Source organism: Bubalus bubalis, chromosome 16, assembly GCF_019923935.1.
Source record: "Bubalus bubalis isolate 160015118507 breed Murrah chromosome 16, NDDB_SH_1, whole genome shotgun sequence".
Taxonomy (NCBI): domain Eukaryota; kingdom Metazoa; phylum Chordata; class Mammalia; order Artiodactyla; family Bovidae; genus Bubalus; species Bubalus bubalis.
Genome location: NC_059172.1, coordinates 43,189,259 through 43,205,388, shown reverse-complemented (window position 1 = coordinate 43,205,388; position 16,130 = coordinate 43,189,259). Strand labels below are relative to the sequence as shown.

The 16,130-nt window shown below is 49.1% G+C and overlaps 1 protein-coding gene across 11 annotated transcripts in view; it reads right to left on the bottom strand.

Moving 5' to 3' along the window:
* The window catches only part of AMPD3 (adenosine monophosphate deaminase 3), a 52,271-nt gene extending 36,579 nt beyond the window's left edge, over positions 1 to 15,692 (bottom strand). The window contains exons 1-2 of one of the 11 annotated variants that reach the window (XM_044929508.2): positions 15,475 to 15,692; positions 1,624 to 1,849 (exon numbers count right to left, since the gene is read on the bottom strand). In XM_044929508.2, coding sequence (XP_044785443.2) covers positions 1,624 to 1,849; positions 15,475 to 15,520 — 272 coding nt within the window. In that variant the 5' untranslated portion in view covers positions 15,521 to 15,692. The other 10 variants (XM_044929515.2, XM_044929510.2, XM_044929512.2 and 7 more) reach the window with 10 other exon arrangements.
* Between the last annotated feature and the right edge of the window lie 438 nt (positions 15,693 to 16,130).

Sequence of the window (16,130 nt, the reverse complement as noted above, 5' to 3'; positions counted from 1 at the left end):
GCCAAGGAAGGAAAGGACTTGCCTTTTAAAATGAGGCGGTACCTTAGGAAGGACCTGACGATGGACTGGGTCGCAGAGAGGGCTCAAGTTCCACTACTTTAGCTATTCAGGTCTGCGGTGTGCCGGCCAGGCAGGCACCTAGCTAGAGCCCCACCAGACACTTTCTCAAAGCTTTCTATTGTTTAATTCTGCTCTCCCAGGTGAGATGGGCTTCCCAGATGGCTCAGAGGGGAAAGAATCCACCTGCAATGGAGGAGACACGGGAGATGCAGGTTCAATCCCTGGTTTGGGAAGATCCCCTCAAGAAGGAAATGGCAACCCAACTCCAGTATTCTTGCCTGGAGAATCCCATGGAGAGAGGAGCCTGGCAGGCTACAGTCCATGGGGGTCACAAAGAGTTGGACATGACTGAGCGACTAAGCACAACACAGGTGAGATAAACTGAAAGGTGAAGGCTTCCCAACCCAATGCACTTAAAGATCCAAACTACTTATCAGGGAGCACAGGCCAATCTGATCCTGGGCCCTGTCTACCCCTCCAGATGCAGATCATGGCACTTCGCCCTTAACCACACCTCTACTGTACACAGGCCTCCCTGAAGATACCTAAGGGCCTTTGTCCTGGCTCCTCCGCCTATAAGGCCGTCACCCAGCTCTACAGTAGCTGGCTCCTTTACACCCTTGCATCAGCTACAATGTCACCTTCCCTAACTACCCAATCTGAAAAAGGACTCTCCCTCTCCATGTGTCAGCTGGCTTCTGGCTAGGCTTGGACAATGGCAACCAGTGGGGGAAACCAGAAGGTGCCAGAAAGATTAAAGCCAGGTATCTCGTCTCCATCTTGGCCTTTGGAGGCCATCTCTGCAGCTGTTGCATCACCCCCTAGGCTCCAGTTTCCATTGGAAAGGCCACCGCAGTTCCAACTCCTCCACCCCAAGCTCCAGCAACCCCATTTCCCTCCACTGTCTCTCCAGTCTGGGGGGACAGCTGCTTCCTACTGTGTCTACTCTCTGGGCAGCCTCTCTCCCTGCTGCTTGGTTCTCTATCACCTCTGTAGCCAATTTCCTGCAAAAACATCCTACTTCCAATACTCAAGGAGTTTCTGCTTTTCTGGTTAGACTCTGACTGACACAGCACTTATCACAACTTGTCATTTCTCAATTAATTTGTCCAGTCAATTATTGTCTAGACCAACTGTAAGCTCTACACGGCAGGGAGTATATCTAGTTCATTAATATATCCCCAGTGCCCAGCACAACACCTGGCAAATAGTGAGATGAGTTAATTAACAACGCAAAGTACTTGTCAAGTGATGAAAGAAGTAAAATTGATGTTTCCCAACAAACCCTCAAGTTTCTAGAAAGAAGATGGAAATGTTATTTGGAAATCGTGAGTATCTAGGCACATGATTTGTTTTTAAAACAGCAGCAGAGAAAGTGGTTTTCGATCTTTTCAACCAAAGCCACAACACCCTTCAGTGAATACGTGGTGAGTTAAATAGTCTCGGTTAAGAACTAAAGTCAGCTTCCAGGACAGCCGATTTCACACAAGGCGCCTCATCACAAGACAAGCATCTGCAGCCCACCTGTGTCTGCACAACCCCACCCAGCTCAGGGGGACAAACCTTTTTGCAGTCTCCAAAGACTTCTGCTCCGCCAGCTCCTTCTGCAGCTCCCTCTCCTTGGCCTCCTTCTGCCCAATGGGGCAGTCCTCGGGGACTGTGAAGAGGGACAGGGCATCTTTGCTGTCCTCTTCTCGGAGCACTTTAGCAAACACCTTCTCGGCCAGGAGCCGGACTTGTTCATCCACCTCGGAGATGTTCAGCTTGGGGAATTGGCGCGGCATCTCAGCTGGCAGAAAAAAAAGAACCAACGTGAGCCAAGAACTACTAGACCACCTGAGTCACTGGTGTGCAGGGCAGGAAAAGACATTGAAAAAAGGGCCAGGTGCCCCAGTCTTTGGGGTCAGCTGTCTACTCAGGAATTCCCCGGATCAAACCCAACAGGCCAATTTTTACAACTAGCTCCCTAAGCGAGTGACTGTGAAAGGCATAGGCCCACTTACATCTCAAGAAAGCAAATGCTCAGAAGTGAAAGCATGAACTGTCCAACCAAGGGTTCTACTGTTTTCCCGAAACCAGGGAATCCTCGTGAAGGGGCAAGCCCCACCCTTCCCACCCCTTGTGGAGGAGAGAGCTCAGAACCCCTCCTGTAGACGATGAGGCAGCCGTGCGGGGTGCTACCATGACCAAGCCTGCTCCCCACTGCATAGAGAGGAAGGCCAAAGCCCAAAGGCTCTAATGGTCGGCGTAAGAGCATTCCTCACTACACAAAATGAGAACCGTTGCTAGAAGGAAACCACAGTTGCGCCATCTCCCAAACCCTCTGGAACTTCTAACAGGACAGCCTATAACATAAAAATCTGGGGACAGGGAGACTCTTTACCTCTCACAGCTGAAGACTCACATCCTCAAAGAAGCTTGCCCTTACCTCCTCTGCACACTGGCTTCTCACTATCAGTAGCCGGCCTAAATCGCCTGGTTGATTCTTTTCTTTGCTTGCCTTTCAACACTTATATAGCATGTAGTAAGTGCACTCTGTCAAGGCCTATACATGTACTAACTCAGTTAATCCTATTGTTCCCATTTTACAGATGGCAGAATGAAGGCACAGACAGCTAACTTGCCCAGGGTCACACTTCTAATAAGCAGGCCATGACCTGCACTGCTCCCAGCCACTGGCTCCCATCTGTTTCCTCTCTGAGCCTCCGCTCAGGGACTCTGAGCCCACGAATCTGGTTCTGGCATCTGACCTCTGAACCCCTAAACTGTGCTGCTTCTCTCTGCCCATTTGGGGGTCAGGGCAGGTCCCCTCGCTGTCTCCAGCATCCCACCTATGGAGCAGACCAATACTGTATCCCTTCCACAAGCCACCTTCACCAGGAATGTCAATCCGGTTTCTTTAAGGAGGGTTTAAAGAGAGACGTGGTTTCATCAGGCAGACAGAGGACGAAGGTTGAGACAGTGCCCGGCTGCTCTCTGGCAGGGAGAGGAAGCACTTTCAGAGGAGGAGGGACGCTGAGCAGCTGGGGGCAGTCACTCTCTATGCCTCCCGGTGTTCTCATCTGTGAGATAAAGGGACTAGACTAAGTGGTCTCCAAGGCCCTCTCAGTTCTAAGCACCGTAATTCTAGGTACCAGTGAGGTTTCTGGTTCCAGGAGGGCTTGCTGCTCTGGTCTTCTCTGTGGCCTGCGGATCTAATTCATAACACAGACAGGAAGGAGGAAAGCAGGCTGCTTAAAGGGCAGGCTATATAGAGAGGTATTCTACAAAACCTCTGCGGGCCCTTAGACTGTGAAACCAATTTCCTCCTTCCTTCTGCCACCAAGGCCAGGCCTTTCCTGGGCCTCTCTCACCCCTCGGGGCCTGAGTGGGAGGAGAGAGGCAGCCCAGGATGCAACTGTGCTGGTCTGTGGCAGCAGAGACCAAGATAGCATCCTGCAAAGATGAAGCGGAACGGCTTGCTGTGGAGATTTCCACACCCTGATAGCAGAGAAGAGGAAGCTGGAAACCATCAGAGCAGAGGCCAGAGAAGAAGGTGACAGAATAAAGAAATGGAGAGAAAGAGCTGGACCCAGGAGGAGCTGTTAGGGGTGAACAAAGCTGGACCAACTTTGTTCCCCATCCCCCAATTCTAAGGCCTCTGTCAAGTGCAGCTTTCCAGATCTTTACAGTATTCCAGGCAAGGGGCACCAAAAGCCGTAAAGCATTCAAGCATCTGAAAGAGCAAGCCCACTTGAGAAATTGCTTCTAAGAAAAGAATCTGAAGGAAGGAAAACGCACAAAGAAGTTTACCTGCACTCTTCATGGAAATAGCTTTAAAAGGTTCAGATGAGAGCATACTCACTTGAAAAAGAACATGAAGCAACCAAAATTATAATCATGAGGACAGCACCATCACATAAAAAAATACCTTGTGAGATAACAGCAAATGAAAAAACTAATACATGAAACTGTTCCCAAGCTTTGATTACAATGATACGAAAATACAACCCCTTATGGACCAGGGCTGCAAGAAACACACTTAAATGACCAGATGGCAGGACTGCCAGTGGGAAAGGCAATATCTGATTTTGATCGTTGATGCTACTGTAATGTCATTTGCACAAAAACAAAGAAAAGAAAAAGAAAATGAATAGACTCAAGAGTTCCAAAAAGAGAAAAATATGAAAACTAATCAAATGTCTACATCCCATATTTTGGTCATCAGGGTCCTCTCCCACCTACTCCACACCAGAAAGAGGCCAGTCCAAAAGGAATTCCACCTTTAAGACCCATCTCTGCATTAGCTTTAGCCCTTTAGCTGTGATAGCATCAGAGGCTGCTCACCACCGCCTCCTTGCTGCTGCTGCTAAGTCGCTTCAATGGTGCCCGACTTTGTGTGACCCCATGAATCGCAGCACGCCAGGCCTCCCTGTCCATCACCAACTCCCGAAGTTCACTCAGATTCACGTCCATCGAGTCAGTGATGCCATCCAGCCATCTCATCCTCTGTCATCCCCTTCTCCTCCTGCCCCCAATCCCTCCCAGCATCAGAGTCTTTTCCAATGAGTCAACTCTTCACATGAGGTGGCCAAAGTACTGGAGTTTCAGCTTTAGCATCATTCCTTCCAAAGAAATCCCAGGGCTGATCGCCTCCTTATACCCCTCTAAATACACACAAGCATGACCCAGCCACATCCCCTCAGAAGTGGGCCACTTGGGGGTGTCTTTTGTGTCTGAGGGCTCTTATGCCAGATCCTGCCAATTTTTCCACGAAGCATTTTTGTGTACTCAAGTCAACCAAACATACTTTACAGGATGCATCCTTCTACAAGTGAGCTTCCTTTTTCTTTAGCTCAAATAACTTAAGTCAGTCTTTTCCATATTGGGTCTCATTAGAAGTCAATACCTATTGCTATGAAACAGGTCCTGGGGTCAATAATTAGGGAAATGCTGCATTCCATAGCCTCTTCAACCCGATTCATGGGGCACACCAAAGACTTGAGAATCACAGAGTACCATCTCCCCATAGACCTCTTTGTGTCAGTATCCATATGAATCCCCTGCAGGACTACTACCAACATCTTAAATAACTGGTGAAGACTACTCCATGACTTAGAGTTGACCAAGTAACCCAGCCAGGGTGCTGGGCTAAGTCAGTGGGTCTTAGGAGCCTTCTGGATATTTGCTGTCTTCTGCACATCATTGGCAGACAAGTCCCACCTGCCAACCCCTTCCTCCAGAGCCTGCCTCTCTTCTCAGACCCAGAGACCCTGGCCAGGCCAGGCATGTGGAGGAAAGCCCAGCAGAGCTTCAGCTCCAGCTGCTAGTTCAAGCCTGACTTTCAACCACTTGTCAGCTGAAGCCAGCATGCCTGGGAGGGTGAATTCACTCGCATCGGCTTATGTCGTTGTGACATACAATACCACACCCTCCAGTGAGCTTGACGGCAAAGTGTCCCAAAGTTAGAAAGCTGTAATATGCCACCAATTTCAACAAACAGGCACTTTCTCACGGTATCACAGCCTCTCCAGAAAAGGGGCACAGTGCATCTTAAAAATCCCCTCGCTACACAAATGAAGCTGTTTCTCGCTCCTGTCAGTCTCCCATAGTCAGAACCCACGACACAGACCTGAGCCTGGTGCTGGGGTCCCCATGGCTGCTCCTGAGGATGCCATCCAGGTGACGCACTCGGACCAAAGGCTGCGTGCTGCCCGGGAGGCTGAGCTGAGTCAGTGTGAGTGCAGCTAGCTAGCTGGGTTCTGTCTGCTGCTGGGGTGGGAGGTCTCTGCTTTGCATATCTGTGAGCAGCCCTGAGCAACAGCAGGATACGTCTGGGCTGGAAATTCTTCCGTGAATATGAAATGGAAGTGGAAATTTTCCAAGAGTCCTAAAAGGGCCCAGGTAATGCCAGCTATCACGGCTGCTGTGTCCAGAAAGCAGTGTCCTGCCCCCACTCACAGCCCCCTTCAGAGCAGGAAACTCAAGCTGCTGCCGCCCTAAGCAAAAGTACATTCAGCCTTCCTGACCAACCGCAGCTGATAAGCCACCCCCTCCCTCGAACGTCCAGACCCCTCCTGAAAGCTGAGCACTAGCTGCGATACCATCACCTGCGCCGCTTCCCTTTCTAAACTCCAATTCAGGCTCTGCCTCGCGACCAGGCTCATCTTACGAGCCTGCCCTAGTCCGCTCAGAGGGCCCCCCGCCCCGAAGCAGCCTTCCTGGGAGTACCCCAAGACTGGTGGTGCTGGGAGAGGGGGCTCTGGGCCAGTTGCCAATGCGAGCCCCTCCCCCACCTGAGGGAAAGGACAGAAGCTCAAGGGGAGAGCAGGGCGGGAGCAGGTGAGGATGAGAGGCTGCCTCGATCGGCTCCTTTCCCGGAAGGGAGCTGCACATCACAGATGACAGGGCAACCTGATCAGCTCAGCCAGAGCAGCGGGCCTGCTGGCCCACCCACCCACCCCCGGGAAAGAAGTGCCTCCCATCTGCCCCAGGCTCCCCTCCTTACTGCCGCTGTCAGCTCCCACGTGGGCCTCCAGCTTGGAGAAGCCTCCTGAGGGCCGGCTGGATGCAGCCGCCAGCAGCTGCCGGGCTCCCTGCCTCAGGTAACCCACGGAGCAGTCCAGGTGGATCACTACAGCCTCCCAGGGCGCGAAGTCCCACTCCTCACCCGCCCTTTAGGAGAAGAACAGTCCTCTGTGGGGAAGCTCACAACAGACACGCGGCCTCCCAGGGACTTAGAGCAGCGGCGTGGGTCTGGGAAATAACCATGAGCAACAGGGCTATTTCTGTGGTGCTGTTGAAACCCTGGGGAGAAGCGCCCAGAGAGGACGGGGCCACTTGTTTACTGGGAGGCTGGCTTCAGCCCTGGCTTGGGCCTGAGTCACCTCCTCATGTCCAATCGTGAGGTTATGCCTTCCTGAGCGGCAGAATAATTCCTGTGTGTACAGAGTGGGATTACAGGGTTGACACACGATCCTCGGGCTGCTGCTGGGCTTTAGCTACCCAGAGATTAGGACCCACCTGTCCTCACAGCTGTTTCATAAACAGCGCGAACAGCAGGCTACAAGCAACATAGAGGGACGGTCATGTGTATTCATTAAATAATTAAACGACCTTAAAATGGAGGGGGGAAAAATACCTGAGCCTTTAGTACTATTTTGCCAGAGGGAGGAGAGGCAAATGATTCCTTTGGCTAGTGTGTTTGGGGCGGGAGTGGGGTTAGGATGGGGCTGCCATGGAGCATCCTAGCCCATGCATCTCAGAACCGACTTGGACCTAGTCTTATTCTAGATCTTTTAACCAGACCCTGGAAAGTTCTGGTCTAAACAAGCGTTTTCCAAAGTGTAGTCTGTAGAACATAAAATGCCAGAAGGCTTACACAGTACCGCATACCATAGTCCTTCATGGGAATTCACACACACGATTCCTACTAGCAGATTCTAGACATTTTGAAATCCTCTGGTCAAGAAAGCTGCTTGAGGGGACTACTCTGATGGTCCGGTGGTTGGGAATCCACCTGCCAATGCAGAGGACATGGGTTCGATTCTTGGTCTAGGAAGATCCCACACGCCGCAGGGTGACTAACTCTTCACACCACAATTACTGAGCCTGTGCACCCTAGAGCCAGTCAGTCACAACAAGAGAAGCCACTGCAGTGAGCAGCCTGCACGCCCCAACTAGAGAGTAGCCCCCGCTCACTGCAACTGGAGAAAAGCCCATGCATAGTAACGAAGAGCCAACGGAGACAAAAATAAACAAATAATAACTTTTTAAAAGCTGCTTGACTTTGTTTAACCCAACACACTTATTTGACCCTTCCACCACTGACACCCTAGGGAAAAATACCTATGCATATCCTGGGCATAGGCTTTGGAAAACGCCTTCCACTTTGAGCCTTCATTTTCCAATCTAGAAAAAGCTGCCTTCCCAGGCCCCAGTGATTAGCATCAGATCTATTCCATCACATCCAAAGAGAGATGGGCGGCAGCCCCACTACAATGACACAGGCTGGGACAAAGACCAAGGGTCCCACTGGAGGGATGCAAGACCCTCCAGAAGAGCAGCAGCTTTGAAGGAAACTGTGGCTTTGTCTTGGGAGAGCAAACTTTGCTGGGGAACTAACAATTCCTCTTTGAGCCTAACACATCCTCTGCTCCTCCTTCCTCCAGAAGTCCCCCTAGACTGAGGAGCACTGGTCCCAAACTCAAAGCCCTTTACCTTTTGAAAGAACATTAAGACAATCTATGATACTACTGAATGGAAGAATATACTGCTAATGATATAACCAATAGGGGGCTAATAACCAAAATATATAAATACCTCATTCAACTCAACATCAAAAATACAAACAACTCAATTAAAAAGTGGATAGAAGACCTCAATAGACATGTTTCAAAAGAAGACATACAGATGGCCAACAGGCACATGAAAAGATGCTCAATATCATTAATAAGAGAAATGCAAATTAAAACCACAATGAGATATCATCTCCCATCTGTCAGAATGGCTATCATCGAAAAGACCACAAATAAAAAATGTTAGCGAGGATGTGGAGAAAAGGGAACCCTCATACACTGTTAGGAGGAATGTAAATTGGGGCAGCCACTGTGGAAAATCAAAAAGCTAAACATAGAACTACCATCAGTTTAGTTCAGTAGCTCAGTTGTGTCCAACTCTTTGTGACCCCATGAATCACAGCACGCCAGGCCTCCCTGTCCATCACCAACTCCCAGAGTTCACTCAAACTCACGTCTATCGAGTCAGGGATGCCATCCAGCCATCTCATCCTTTGTTGTTCCCTTCTCCTCCTGCCCCCAATCCCTCCCAGCATCAGAGTCTTTTCCAATGAATCAACTCTTCGCATGAGGTGGACAAAGTATTGGAGTTTCAGCTTTAGCATCATTCCTTCCAAAGAAATTCCAGGGCTGATCTCCTTTAGAATGGATTGGTTGGATCTCTTTGCAGTCCAAGGGACTCTCAAGAGTCTTATCCAACACCACAGTTCAAAAGCATCAATTCTTCAGCGCTCAGCTTTCTTCACAGTCCAACTCTCACATCCATACATGACTACTGGAAAAATCATAGCCTTGACTAGACGGACCTTTGTTGGCAAAGTAATGTCTCTGCTTTTTAATATACTATGCTAACTTTCTTTCCAAGGAGTAAGCATCTTTTAATTTCATGGCTGCAATCACCATCTGCAGTGATTTTGGAGCCCCCAAAAATAAAGTCTGACACTGTTTCCACTGTTTCCCTATTTATTTCCCATGAAGTGATGGGACCAGATGCCATAATCTTAGTTTTCTGAATGTTGAGCTTTAAGCCAACTTTTTCCAAGGCAAACCATTCAATATCAGAGTAATCCAAGTCTATGCCCCAACCAGTAACGCTGAAGAAGCTGAAGTTGAACGGTTCTATGAAGACTTACAAGACCTTTAGAACTAACACCCAAAAGAGATGTCCTTTTCATTATAGGGGACTGGAATGCAAAAGTAGGAACTCAAGAAGCACCTGGAGTAACAGGCAAATTTGGCCTTGGAATACAGAATGAAGCAGGGCAAAGGCTAATAGAGTTTTGCCATGAGAACGCACTGGTCATAGCAAACACCTTCTTCCAACAACACAAGAGAAGACTCTACACATGGACATCAGCAGATGGTCAACACCGAAATCAGATTGATTATATTCTTTGCAGCCAAAGATGGAGAAGCTCTATACAGTCAGCAAAAACAAGACCAGGAGCTGACTGTGGCTCAGATCATGAACTCTTTATTGCCAAATTCAGACTTAAATTGAAGAAAGTAGGGAAAACCACTAGACCATTCAGGCATGACCTAAATCAAATCCCCTATGATTATACAATGGAAGTGAGAAATAGATTTAAGGCACTAGATCTGATAGAGTGCCTGATGAACTATGGATGGAGGTTTGTGACATTGTACAGGAGGCAGGGATCAAGACCATCCCCATGGAAAAGAAATGCAAAAAAGCAAAATGGCTGTCTGGGGAGGCCTGGAAGCTATGAAAAGAGGAGAAGCAAAAAGCAAAGGAGAAAAGGAAAGACATAAGCATCTGAATGCAGAGTTCCAAAGAATAGCAAGGAGAGATAAGAAAGCCTTCCTCGGCGATCAATGCAAAGAAACAGAGGAAAACAACAGAATGGGAAAGATTAGAGATCTCTTCAAGAAAATTAGAGATACCAAGGGAACATTCATGCAAAGATGGGCTCAATAAAGGACAGAAATGGTATGGACCTAACAAAAGCAGAAGATATTAAGAAGAGATGGCAAGAATACACAGAAGAACTATACAAAAAAGAGCTTCACGACCCAGATAATCACGATGGTGTGATCACTGACCTAGAGCCAGACATCCTGGAATGTGAAGTCAAGTGGGCCTTAGGAAGCATCACTACGAACAAAGCTAATGGAGGTGATGGAATTCCAGTTGAGCTATTTCAAATCCTGAAAGAACTACCATATTACCCAACAATTCCACTCCTGGATATAGATCTGAAAAAATGAAAATACTAACTTGAAAGTACCCCAATGATCAGAGCAGCATTATTTACAATCCCCAAGATATGGAAGCAGCCTAAGTGCCCATCAGCAATGAACAGATAGAGAAGATGTGGAAATATATACAATAGAATTCTCAGCCATAAGAAAGAATATTTTGCCATTTGCAATAATATGGATAGACTTGGAAGGTATTATACTTAAGTTAAATAAGTCAGACAGAAAAAGACAAATACTGTATGATATGACTTACATGTGGAATCTAAAAAGTACAACAAACTAATTAATATAACAAAAAGGAAACAGAGACAGTATAGAGGACTAACTAGTGATTACCAGTAGGGAAAGGAAAGGGGGCGGGACACAATAGGGGTAGGAGATAAAGAGGCACAAACTATTATGTATAGAATAAATAAGCTAAAAGCACATATTGTACAACACAGGGAATATACCTAATAATTTACAATAATTATAAATGGAATATAACCCTTAAAAATTATGAATCACTATGTTGCATACCTATAACTGATATAATATTATACATGAACTGTATCTCAATTTTTTACAATAGACTTTAAGGAAAAAAAGACAATCTATGATAACCAGGCCCAGGCCTGTATTTCCTGCCCAGGAGACCAGACTACACCCAATTTTTTATTTTCATTTCCATGATATAAAAACCTACAATATTTATTAGGTTCAAGGATGTAAAATTATTGTGCCAAATCAGGTTTTTACTACTTAACTGTCCCTTACAAAATCCCAACAAACAGGAAAGGCTGGAATCAAATTATGTCTTATCCAAAAAGATAACACTTCCCTCTCCCCAAAAGGATGCTGTGGCCTTGCCTATACAGGGTTCATTTTCTCCTCACTTCTGAGGTGTGCATAACTCAAAGAGAGGTTGGGCAAAGGGGTTTCGCTCACTATGTATCACCTTCATGACAGACCTTGCTCCTCTCATTCACTATTGAATCCTTATAGTAAGTATCAAGAAATACCTGTTGAATGAGTGAATGCATAACTTAATGAATGAGTCAATGAGCTTAGTGGTCAATCTACCTACGTCAATGTCAAGAGTCAGTACAGTATGTGGTTAAGAATATGGACTCAAGCCAGACTTCTCAGGTTTGAATTTTGCTTCACCACTAAGTTACGTAACCTTGGACAAGTTACTGATTTCTCTGGTTCAGTTTTATTCCCTATAAAATGGGGATAATAACAGTGCCAACCTCATAGGTTGCCATGACAATCGGTTAGTGTAAAGTGCTTAGAATAGTACCTGGCACATAATATGTGTTTTATAAATATTATCTCTTGACATCATCATCATTCTGATACTAGCTGTGAGAACGTCCAACAGAGAAAATGAACATGACCTTTCATCTAGACACCAAATCCTTTCATTCAGCATTATTTACTGAGCACTAATATGTGCCAGGTACTGTCTCAACTCCTATTTGGGTTCAAGAAAAAGGAAACCATGTTCAAATGTGAAACCAGATCAGGAAAAATAACCTTCTCCTCTATAAGTGATACTTCTTGCTGACTTTGCATGGCCAGCACTCAAGTCAGGAGCCCACCCTATTCAGGCCTAGCCCCTGCTAGATCAGAGCCCAAAGCCATGGTCTCCTGTCCTAAATATGCAGCAGCACACATTAGAAATAAGAGATTAATATTTGTGGGGGAAGAACCGAAAGACCAATGAGCAGCTTTCAGGGAGAGAAGATATTCTGCGTGCTTAACCTTAAGGCTGTATTTTATCTGCTCATGATATTTTCAAGACCAGGAATTGATTTCAAAGCCATCTAAAGAGGGCAGACCTAGTGTGAAGACAAGGAAAGCAGAGCTCATCTCTTCAAAAGCTTCTTGACTTTGCTGAGAGTCCCTCACCCCTTACTGAGGATCTCTGAAGAACCGAGGTTGGGCTGAGGGTGGGGCTCAGAGTCCAAGAGTCTCCCTCAGGCCACTCAAGAAAGTACTGTAGTTCTTAGGGCAGCCCCAAACAGGCATCTTTAGAGCAGCTCCTCAGAGTTGCTGCCAGAGTTGTAGGTAGGTCAGGAGTACGAAATGACAACCCACTCCAGTATTCTTGCCTGGAAAATTCTATGAACAAAGGAGCCTGGAGGGCTACAATCCATGGGGTTGCAGAGTTGGACACGACTGAGCAACTAAGCACAGCACACAACCACTCCAAACTAGCTATCAATACACTAGAAGGTGAGGGCTGACAGAGGCTCTATGGCTGCCTGGCTCTATGGCTGCCACTGATGCTTCAGTCAGGGGAGGAATTTCTCCTATGGGAGTTCCAGTTGCAGCCAATTTCTCCCTAAAGTGGCCAAATGTTGGTTACCACATCCAGGGGGATAGTCAACAAGGGCTCTGGACCATGCTGAAATTCCTCCTAGTGTTTCCAGCTTTCTTCACTCAGCTCCTTTGCTAATTTATCATCACCAAGGTTCCACTCACACACAAGGACCCAACAGTTAGGGGAAATGACACTCTAGTTAGCAAGCCTCTCCTACTCCAGAGGCCTCTGCCAGCCAAGTCAAGCAGTTCCACTGGCAAAGCAACTACCAGGAAGTTCAAGGGCATAAAGCAGACTGCCAGATGCAGTATACCTACCTCCCTTGCCTGGAAAGAGCCAAAGAGGTAAGGATGAAGGCCTCCAATGATCCCATCACCTTGCCATCCTGTCCATCCCCCTGCCTTCAGGTGGAAGTCTTAAGCTGTTGGCATCTGGCCAGTCCTCAAGCACCCAGAAATTTGTCCAGGTACTTAAGCGGCGGCAAGTCCCAGATCCCTTAATTTCTCTAAACCTTTCGAATCCGAAATCAGTCGCCAGGGAGCCGAGATGCGGCGGCGGGTTCACCCGAGGACTCTGAACCCTAGGCTACCACAGGGACTGGGAGAGGCCAGAGCCCTGGCAAGCGATGAGCCTGGGGTCGGAGCCACCTTCTCAGCGGGCGAGGAAGCCCAGGACCTTAGTTCCCACCCCGGGGCGCTCCGACTCCCGCCCCGGGCAGCCGGGGGCTGCGGGGCGTGGGCCCAAGGTCAGGAGCGCAGCATCGCACGCACTCACCGGGTTCAGGGGACAGGGCCATGCCGCGGGCCAATGGGGGCGGCCCGCAGGCTGGAACACAGGTGGCGGCGCGGGGCAGGGCGCACAGCCAACACCGCGGAAAGGCTGCCGAGCACTGCTGCCGGAGCGAGCCGGCCCCGGCCAGGCCTTGCCGACCGCTGGCGCCGGGCGGGAGCCTGCGGAGAGTCCCGCAGCAGGGGCGGGGACCGGCGCTCCCAGGGCGCGGTGCTGCGGCGTCCCGTGCCCGCCGGGAGGCAGGAGGAAGGCCACCTCCGCAGGGGAGAGGACCCGGGGCCTCGCGCCGCCCCAGCCGGTGACCTACCTGGGCGCGGAGCGGAGAGGAAGCGAGGAGCCGGCAACAGAGCGGTGCGGGCCGGGCCGCCGCCGCGCAGGTCTACCCTGCCCGCCGCCCGCCCACCGGGCCGGGCCGCCGCTACCTGGAGCGCCGCTACAGGGCCGCGCGGCCAACTGGAAACTTGAGCGCCCCAGGGGCGCCGCGGCGACGATGGGTCCCTCGGCCGGAAGCGCGCCCGCAGCCGCCGGGGGTCAGGACCAGTCGGGCTCCTTGCACCTCGCTTCGGCGGTCAGCCCCGGCCCCCAAAGCGCTCTCTTCTGTGTTCCGTCTTCCGAACCTCCTCCCCTGCCGGAACTTGTCCCAAAGAGAGATGCTGGGGTCACGGTCCCCAAACAGGTGACTTACTCCCCGGAACTGAGCTGACACTCCCTCTCGCCCTCTCCTCCAACCCTGGGCTTATGCACCCGCCCCTCCAAGTCCGCACTGACCTCTTAGTTGCCAGAAGCCAGTGAGTGCTTTGTAGCCCCTACTCGCCCCTCCCCAGCATTTGAACTTGCTGACCACACCTTCCTTCCTGGAACCCTTGGAGTACAGTTTCCAGAGTTGGCCCCCGCGGCCCGCCACAACCCCAGATTTTCAACATACCCCAATGATGACTGCTAGGTTCTCAGCCTCCAGGGCCTGGCTTTTTGTTGCAGCGTTGTTGGGTTTTCTACCGCTGAGCTGCCTGCCTCGTCTGGGGCTCTCACCCACTCCTATGGTTTTAACAACCTCCTGCCTGCTAATGACTCTTGAACCTCCTCATCATTCCGGAGTGCTCCAGAGCTGCAAATGGTCTATCCAACTTACTGGACACATCTCCACCAGAGGTTCCAAAGCCTGGGAAAACGTGTCCAAACTCAAACTCCTAATTTCCTTCCAGGAACGTGCCAGAACCTGCTCTTATTCCTGTGTTTCTGTAACCAAGCAGGATCCTATAGATCCTCCTACCTTCCCTGTCCTCCACCTGCTTCTTGTTTGTGGAAAACTTTAGCATCCTAGGGCTTCCCTCCTAGCTCAGTTGGTAAAGATTCTGCCTGCAGTGCAGGAGACCTGGGTTCAATTTCTGGGTGGGGAATCCTGATCCCCTGAAGAAGGAAATGGCAACCCACTCCAGTGTTCTAGCCTAAAGAATCCCATGGACAGAGGAGCCTGGCAGGCTACAGTCCATGGGGTCACAAGAGTCGGACACGACTTAGCATCCTAGGCCTTCCCTGAGTTCCCAGGCGCAGATTTAATCAGAGAAGTGAGAAAATGCTGAAACAGGAAAATAGACAAGTAAGATAAAATAATAATACTTTAGCTATAAAACAAACTCAAGAATGTTTAGCTCCTCCTGAAATGCTACATATAACATCTGAGCCATACCCTTGACCTGTTTTGCAGACACTGAAATCCACACCAGTTGAAAAACATTAACTGCATGTTGATCAACAAGCACATAGACCTCCAACAACTGGAACCAGAAGGCTGATGACTTTGACTCCCAATTATCTCACCAATCAGAAGACCGTCCATGAGCTGTTCACACACCCTGTGACCCATTTCCTGTCTTTAAAAACACTTCCCTGCAATCCATCCGGTAGTTCAGGTCTTTTGAGCCTTAGCCACCAATACTCCTTGCTTGGCCTTGCAGCAAATGATGCACTTCCCTTCACTTCCCAACAACCTGGTGTCAGTAGATTGGTGAATGGACCCAAGTTTGGTTGGGTAACATTTCAGCCTTCCGCATGACAGCACCACCACCCACTTCCGCAGGCCATGCTTGGGAGCTATTCTCAACTCTTTCTCCCTGTAATTTCTCACATCAAGTTGGTCACTATGGGGAAATGAAACTATTCATTAGTGTCCTGATGGTGCCAGCTGCCTTCACATCATCTGATTCCCGTACCAAGCTTTATTCCTTTGATGTCCTGGCCTGCTATTTACAATTTATGTGTGAGTTTTATGTACACGTAACTAAATAAATATATCAGGCACACTTGCCAGGTCACTCAGTGGTAGAGAATCGCCCTGCAGTGCAGGAGACCTGGGTTCAATCCCTGGGTCAGGAAGAGCCCCTGGAGAAGGAAATGGCCGCCCACTCCAGAATTCTTGCCTAGGAAATCCCATGGATAGAGGGGCCTTGTGGGCTACAGTCAGAGGGGGTCACAAA